This window comes from Exophiala oligosperma (assembly GCF_000835515.1).
Source record: "Exophiala oligosperma strain CBS 72588 unplaced genomic scaffold supercont1.49, whole genome shotgun sequence".
Lineage (NCBI taxonomy): Eukaryota > Fungi > Ascomycota > Eurotiomycetes > Chaetothyriales > Herpotrichiellaceae > Exophiala > Exophiala oligosperma.
In genome coordinates, this window is record NW_015622866.1 from 1 (window position 1) to 6992 (window position 6992).

General features: G+C 50.3%; 5 protein-coding genes across 5 annotated transcripts; 2 read left to right on the forward strand and 3 right to left on the reverse strand.

The window, feature by feature from the left end:
- Positions 1-94: 94 nt before the first annotated feature.
- PV06_11656 (uncharacterized protein) lies at positions 95-424 on the reverse strand (the record flags this gene model as incomplete). Its single annotated transcript, XM_016413366.1, has 1 exon — positions 95-424. A coding segment is annotated over one exon (330 nt), but the record flags the coding sequence as incomplete, so codon positions are not given.
- A 782-nt stretch (positions 425-1206) lies between these two features.
- Positions 1207-2295, forward strand: PV06_11657 (uncharacterized protein; the record flags this gene model as incomplete). Its single annotated transcript, XM_016413367.1, has 4 exons — positions 1207-1435; positions 1485-1940; positions 2004-2077; positions 2128-2295. 4 exons carry the CDS (start codon positions 1207-1209, stop codon positions 2293-2295), a joined length of 927 nt encoding a protein of 308 aa, XP_016256240.1.
- A 533-nt stretch (positions 2296-2828) lies between these two features.
- PV06_11658 (uncharacterized protein) lies at positions 2829-3887 on the reverse strand (the record flags this gene model as incomplete). The annotated part of the gene is made up of 4 exons (XM_016413368.1): positions 2829-3124; positions 3198-3339; positions 3394-3472; positions 3559-3887. 4 exons carry the CDS (start codon positions 3885-3887, stop codon positions 2829-2831), a joined length of 846 nt encoding a protein of 281 aa, XP_016256241.1.
- A 705-nt stretch (positions 3888-4592) lies between these two features.
- On the reverse strand, positions 4593-5568 carry PV06_11659 (uncharacterized protein; the record flags this gene model as incomplete). Its single annotated transcript, XM_016413369.1, has 2 exons — positions 4593-5384; positions 5455-5568. The coding sequence occupies 2 exons, from the start codon at positions 5566-5568 to the stop codon at positions 4593-4595; spliced, it is 906 nt and encodes a 301-aa protein (XP_016256242.1).
- A 716-nt stretch (positions 5569-6284) lies between these two features.
- PV06_11660 (uncharacterized protein) lies at positions 6285-6683 on the forward strand (the record flags this gene model as incomplete). Its single annotated transcript, XM_016413370.1, has 2 exons — positions 6285-6506; positions 6567-6683. The coding sequence occupies 2 exons, from the start codon at positions 6285-6287 to the stop codon at positions 6681-6683; spliced, it is 339 nt and encodes a 112-aa protein (XP_016256243.1).
- Positions 6684-6992: the final 309 nt, after the last annotated feature.

A 6992-nucleotide genomic window follows, 5' to 3' on the forward strand; every position in this document is an offset into this window, starting at 1 on the left:
CTTTTGCCCCCGGGCCGATAGAGAACACGATGGTGTTGTTGAGCTGTGGTTTCGAGGTACTGTGTTCTTGCACGTCGCCAACCCAATTACTCACCCGGCTGGTCAGAAGCGTGTCGCAGGCGTCTTGGTAAGCTTTGTAGCATACCAACTTCTCCATGAAGACCTTGGACTTGGAGGCAAGACCGTTCACCCGCCGGGTTTGAATCGGGAAAAAAGTGCCATCCCAGGGTTTGTCTGCAAGGAGATGTGCACGAGTGTCCTTCTCAATTGCCGCCAAATCTTCTGTGCTCAAGGCATTCTTGATGACGCAACCGCCGGCTGAAATGAGAGCGCCAACGATCTCTTCGTTCGTCACAGATGCGCTGTCAAAGACCTTGACTTCTGGAAGAGGTCTGTCCCTGTCGTCTTCTTCACCTAAGTTCATTGTGAACATTTGAGGTGGCGCCGAGGTTTTCACTCGTTTGAGTTAGTTCAGAAAGCCACGATCTTCGGCAGGGCGTGGTTTTGTAGTGTAAGTGCGATTGTATGTAGGGTCGTATATACGCCGATCTCGATGATTTCCGTCGTGCCTTCGCGTTACGTTGAGCTTAGACAATGGGTATCGTCAACTTCATTTGCCTCCCGAAGGACGTAGTCAGGGTCGTCCACCTATCTACAACGATATCCACAACGTGCTTGCCGCGCCCGTTTGGTGAGAGGCTTTCTTCGACTATCACCGCCTCAACCAAGTGGCTGCCAATGTTCGCTGTGACTTGCCACAACCGCGGCTCGCGGTAAATGGCTGGTTGCGAGCCATTGTGTGGGTAGATTTGACTGTTTCCGACGGCTGAGTTCTAGACACGGGTCCCGGGGTTTTTCTTTCTTGGCATTATCGATACCGAAACATCTGACACGTTTGAAGCGAAATCATTAGCAGCGGGCGAATAATGCATGTGCTAACATCTCAGAGGGGGCAGAGTTTGTTGGGTCTTCCCCGCAATTAGCCATGCGATAAGGGAGAGATAAGCGTCGATTGCCGCGGAAAAGCCGGGCGCGCACTGAATCGGGCAGTCGACTACGGGGGCAGTTAAGTAGACATGACTTGGCAGTCTCGCCACCTCAGAAAGACACTTTCTGAACTTGGGGATGGCTTAGACCCAATTGACTACATAGTCCGCATGTAATCCTTTTATTTACCCTGTCTACTGCGTGTTTTCCGTGACAAAGATGTCCAGAGTCGAAGTCCCCGCGCCGGCGAGCGGCTATAGCGTTGAAAGCTTCGATGCGAGCTCTACCACGCAGTCGGAGGTTGTGGAATCTTTGATCAGGAATGGAGGTTGTTTTCTCCGAGGAATGATAGACCAGCAGAGTATTGATGCAATGCTCAATGACGTTCAACCTTACATCGACGCAGATGTACCATGGGAAGGCGACTTCTTCCCAAAAGAGACTCGCCGTATGTAAATGACAGGACAGTGTTGGCCGGTACGCTAAGAATTAAACAGGAGTAAACGGGCTACCAGCAAAGTCACCCCTATATACAGAAATGGTCCTTGGTCATCCTCTGTTCACCGCAGTCAGTAATGACCTTCTCACCACAAGAACGAGCACATGGATTGGTGATAAGCAAGAACACTATGTCTCACCGCCTTACTTGAACTCAACGTCTGTACTGGCGATCGGACCGGGAGCTCGAGCGCAACAACTCCACCGTGACGATAGCCTACACCACACCAAACTCCCCAAGATCACCTCTGATCAGTACACCAAGGATCGCGATACGGCACTCGGAATATTCCTCGCTGCGTCCAAAGCAACAGTGGCTAACGGAGCGACGAGATTTATCCCGGGCTCGCATTTGGACGCCTCAGATTATGGACCTGGTGATGAAAGTAAGGTTGTCTACGCCGAGATGGAGCCCGGCGACGCGTTCCTGATGCTCGCGAGTTGTTTTCATGGAGGTAAAAAGATGCATGCGCTCAAGCAGCCGTTATTCATAGTGCATACTGATTGGTTCCCCTCAGGCTCTGCAAATACAACGACAGACCAACCACGAAAGCTATTCGGATCCTTTATGTGCCGTGGCTATCTCCGTCAGGTGTGTTTATAGTAGTCCTCGTGCTGTTTGTGAAACTAATCTCCCGTTAGGAGGAGAATCAATTCCTCGCCAATCCGATAGAGGAGGTCAAGAAAATGCCGGAGAGCATCCAGAGAATGATTGGATATTCTGTCTCGAGTCCGTACTGCGGGTGGGTGGACTTGAAAGATCCAATATGCTTTGTAAGGGATGTAAAAAGTGGATACAAGGATCTTTGATAGTGCATACCGCAAGGAAGTTATCATGGTGGGAATCGTACCATGGTGGGGTGACTACTGTTTTCTGTGGTTTCCACGTTTTCACATCATTCTCAATCATGTACAGTCTGGCAGATTCATGCGCAGCAAGCGCTCCCAAAAAACACGGCCTAAATTCCCGAGAAGGACCGAGTATGTCTAAAGCTGCCACTCCTCTCTTTTTGTAAGGAATAGGCATACTTTTCCCTCTCCACAGCGGCTCCAAATCTCCGTGGCTCAGGGACTACAATTCTGGCTTCTAAAGCAGTCAAATACTATAGTATGTAGCAGTCATCAACTCATGCTACTGTCAATGGTCCGCCACGATACTCAACTACTCACACGTGTGAGATGTCTTTTCATGGTCAAAGAAGCGCGTGTGCCTGCGTCCTCACAAGGTGGCGCGGTCTTTCAAGTACAAAATCAAGTCAGTGCCAGCTTTTGATATTCTCTACATATTGACATCCTGTTCTCAATGGCACTCACGGATCACGAAGCACAATCGTAAACGAGAGCTATTGAGCACAGTAACCGCCATCCACATTCACTACCGAGCCAGTTGTCCAGCTCGCCGCGTCACTGCAAAGGAAGAGTGCAGCTTTCCCTACATCCTCCGGGCTACCCAAATGCGGCCAAGGACTTTGAGCATGTAGCTGCTTGTTCAAATCCACATCTTCCAGAGCAGATCGTACCATAGCTGTCTTCAGAAAGCCCGGACAAATGGCGTTTACGTGAATTTTGTCGGCGGCATAATCGAGCGCAACTTGTCGGGTCAAAAGTACCACAGCCCCTTTGCTCGCGCAATATGAAGCTACGGGTGAGAGTGTAAGCTGCAATGCACGGAATTCACTAGGGGACCAGGTCAAATCAATGTATATACTCACGTTCCATTGATAGACCAACAAGACCTCCGATAGAAGCAATATTGACAACCCACCCACGAGACCCCGATGGGTGGGGACTTTGCTTCATCATCTGCCCGATGGCATACTTCATTCCAAGGAATGGACCGCGCGCATTGACTGCCTGCTCAGTATCAGCGACAGGAGTTCTCTCCCCCGCCAGGAGTCCAATGCCCACCATTGTTTTCTCAAAGGCTTCTACAGGCTCTTCAGCGATCCTGTTTTGGCCACAAAAAATGCCAGCATTATTGACCATACTGCAGCTTGCGCAAATGAAAAAAGTCAGCAAACATTTAACCGCGGCTGATCCACGCTCGGCCTTGCCATGAGGAAGTGCACTGACATATCGAGCCTTCCGAACTCCTTCACGGCTGCGTCCACCAGTGCCTCAACGTCTTCCGGTCGACTCGCATCAGTTTTCTTGAAGATGGCTTTGCCCGTTCTTGCAACCAGTTCATGGGTCGGGAGCGTCTCAGTCTCGTAACCTCCTTGCCGCAGAGATGGGCTCAAGTCGCTGCACACAACGGTGGCTCCTGCTGATCCAAGAGCTGTGGCGATGGCTCTCCCAACCCCTGATGAGGAGCCTGTAACAATGGCAACGCGCCCGGAGAGACTACTTCGATTATTAGAGCCCGCGTCTTTATTCGCATTCTCTGTGCAATCCGTGGGCATGGGACTTACTTCATGACATCTGTCATTAAGGATGTTGTTGCAAGTTTGCTTTCCTCCGGCTCGCGATTCAACTGGTCCTGACTTCGCAGTGACTCAGAAAGCGTGAGATGATGGATACGTAGTGAAAAGAAGCGTTGGAGGTCTTCACCGGAATATGAGCCTCCAAAATTGTCACCCCCCAACTGTTCTGTGGAGCACAAATCTGTTATTTCAAGATCGCCTTACCATTGCAAAGCGGACGCTGGGCGTTCAGGATTACAGGATAGACAAGATGCGTAGACATGAGGCCGAGATTTCACAGAAATCCTCTAATCTCTCTCCCGCGTAATCTGTTCTCGCTGTTGCTTACCCGATCTTGGTCAAGCCAAATCAGGTCTAAACCATCCCACTTTAGGGTTGAACTTGGAGCCAAACGTGTCGCCTCAAAAGGCTCATGGAGACCTCGTCACATCATGAAATTGTAGAAAGCCGTTATCCCCGTCAGTCCGGTAGCAGGGCGATTTACTTGTAAGCCTTCATGGGCCAGCCACAAAGTTGTATACTTTGAGGATGACAATTGCAGGTGTAGGGACGATGATGCACATCTGCAAACAAAATGATCGCCCAGCGATCTGTCTACATTACGCAACTGCCTCTTACTACTAAACTTCCGAAGAAGCGAAATGCAGGTGCTGCAGTCTGCAAAGAACATAAGTTTTGTATTTCTCAGTCTTTCAAGTGGGTTCTCAGAAATTTCAGTTGTGCTTCGATGTTGGTCTCGAAACAGTCGCCAGAATAGGGTTCAAAGTGGCCAGTTCCCTTGAGAAACAATAGCTCCTTCGGCTCCTTTGCTCTCTCGAATGTCTCCATCTGTGTTGGTACATAGACTGCCGTGTCCTCCTCGGCAATGACCATTAAAAGCGGTGTGGGCGAGATTCTCTCGATGTACGCACGTGGTTCATTCTTCATCAGTTTGAACAGGCTCTGCAGAGTGATTTTGTTCTCCCACTGGGCATCGGGACCGGTCTCGCTCTGCACGAAAAACCTGTACGCATCTTCGGCTGGGAGCACACATGCCGCAGTTCCTGCCTGCGCGTCTGCGAGCGTATCTGCTACGACAGTCATTAACGCGCCCGGTGTTCCGTCGCTGATACGAGAACGGTCAGCGATAATAAGAGGCATGAGGTCAATCAAGCCCGGAACAGAGCTTCCGGCTACGAATGGGACCTGTGCAATCACAGCTTTGATACGGCGGTCGACGGAAGCAGCCTGTAGCACGTTCCCGCCGGAGTAGCTGGAACCCCAGATCGCGATTCTATCTGCGTCGACTTCTGAGAGCGTGGAGACGTAGGTGACCGCGTCGTGGTAGTCTTCAACCTGCTTGAAGCCGTCGACTTCGAATCTGGGATGACCGTCGCTTGCACCGAAGTTGCGATTGTCATAGACAAGAGATGCGAAGCCGGCAGCTTGAAATCTGGCGGCGAAGTTGTCCAGGTATTGCTCTTTCAGACCTGTTAACTATAGCGGGTAGGTGTCGTCAGAAGATATGGACTTGCAAAGTTGGAAGCAGGTAAAGAGGAAGACCAACGCCATGGGAGAGAATAACAACGGGTGACTTGTCACCGGCAGGATAAAACCAGCCTCTCAAGGTCAACTGGTCCACCGTCTTGAAAGAAATGTTGCGACGAGAAGCTGAAGCCATGACAGAAATGGTATGGAGTCCCGTGGCGCAGAGAGCCTAGTTGCGAGAAATTACTCTGATCTTGTTAAGATGTCGTCAATTTGGTCGCTTGAAAGTTGTGACGGTGAATGAGGAGCAGCTCAATAACTCGATCGACATGGAGTTCTGTGTTTCAACATGCTGTAAATTGCGATGCTTTGGTGTTATATTGAAAACACAGTAGTTGCCGGAACATTAAGACAGCGAAGCGGCAACATACAACATGGCACCCAGTGTCGAATTTCGTGTGTCAACACGTACCTAGAATCTTTGCAGTTCTGGAGTCTCCCTGAATTGGGAAGCCGACAGAGTTGGAAGGCGATGGATGTGCTAGTTGACTACCAAGCGCTAAATACGGGCAACTAACATTAGCACGACGATAAAGAATTGCATCTTTCGTTGTTGATAACCTTTTAGAGTACTTGCCCGTTTGACAATATTTATCCTCCCCACAACAGCCCGGCCTTGACACCGGGTCGGAATAATGCTACAGTCCATGCTGAGCACAACTTTTGCATCAACGTCTGGTTCCAGTGGTAGCCTAGTGTTAAAGCGGCAACCTCAGGAGGTTTTTCGTCTCTCACATATATCGGACAGAGGAACTAACCTTCCAACCACAATAGCACAGCCATCTCATTCACTGCTACTGACTACCGTCGCTTTCCAAAACTCATTGCCATTCGACCTGTTTGGGAACCATGGCAATGCCTTCTGCTTCTATGGTCGAGGTCATGCACGCGACCAATGGCCTCAGCACAGACATCTACAGTGCCAAGTCATCACCAGCTCGGTCGCAACAAAAAGAAATTCTGCTATCACAACAGGCCCAGCGACTGCTAGATCTCGAGGCTCGATACACTGTCGGAGGATTCACACCTCTGCCCGGATTCTTCGAACGAGGTTTGGGGTCCGTGCTTTGGGCAAGTAGATACTCAAATGGTCTGGCTGTGTAGGCAGCGGGCTGACAAGGTGTGAAACAGGACGTGGATGGCAAGGAGTATCTTGACTTCATCTGCATGTTCAGTTCCATCAACCAGGGGCACTGTCATCCCAGGATTGTCGCAGCTGTGATCGAACAGGTCCAGAAGGGTGAATAGCCACTTCCAATCAAAGGCCAGTTCTCTTGTCTGATTTGATCGTTAGCGTACAACATCAACACTTCCACACACAACGCAAAGTGGCCGGTGTTTGCAGAGATGATGTGTAAGAGGTTTGGTTACGATCAAATCTCGGCCATGGTGACCGGCGCTGAGGCAGTAGATCTGGCCTGTAAGATCGCACGACGGTACGCACATGAGGTCAAAGGCGTACCATCGGATCGAGTCCTTGTCCTGGGAGTTTCAGGCAATTATCATGGACTCTCGGGAGGTGTGTGGAACTTGCAGGACCCCAGTCCAGCAAGAACA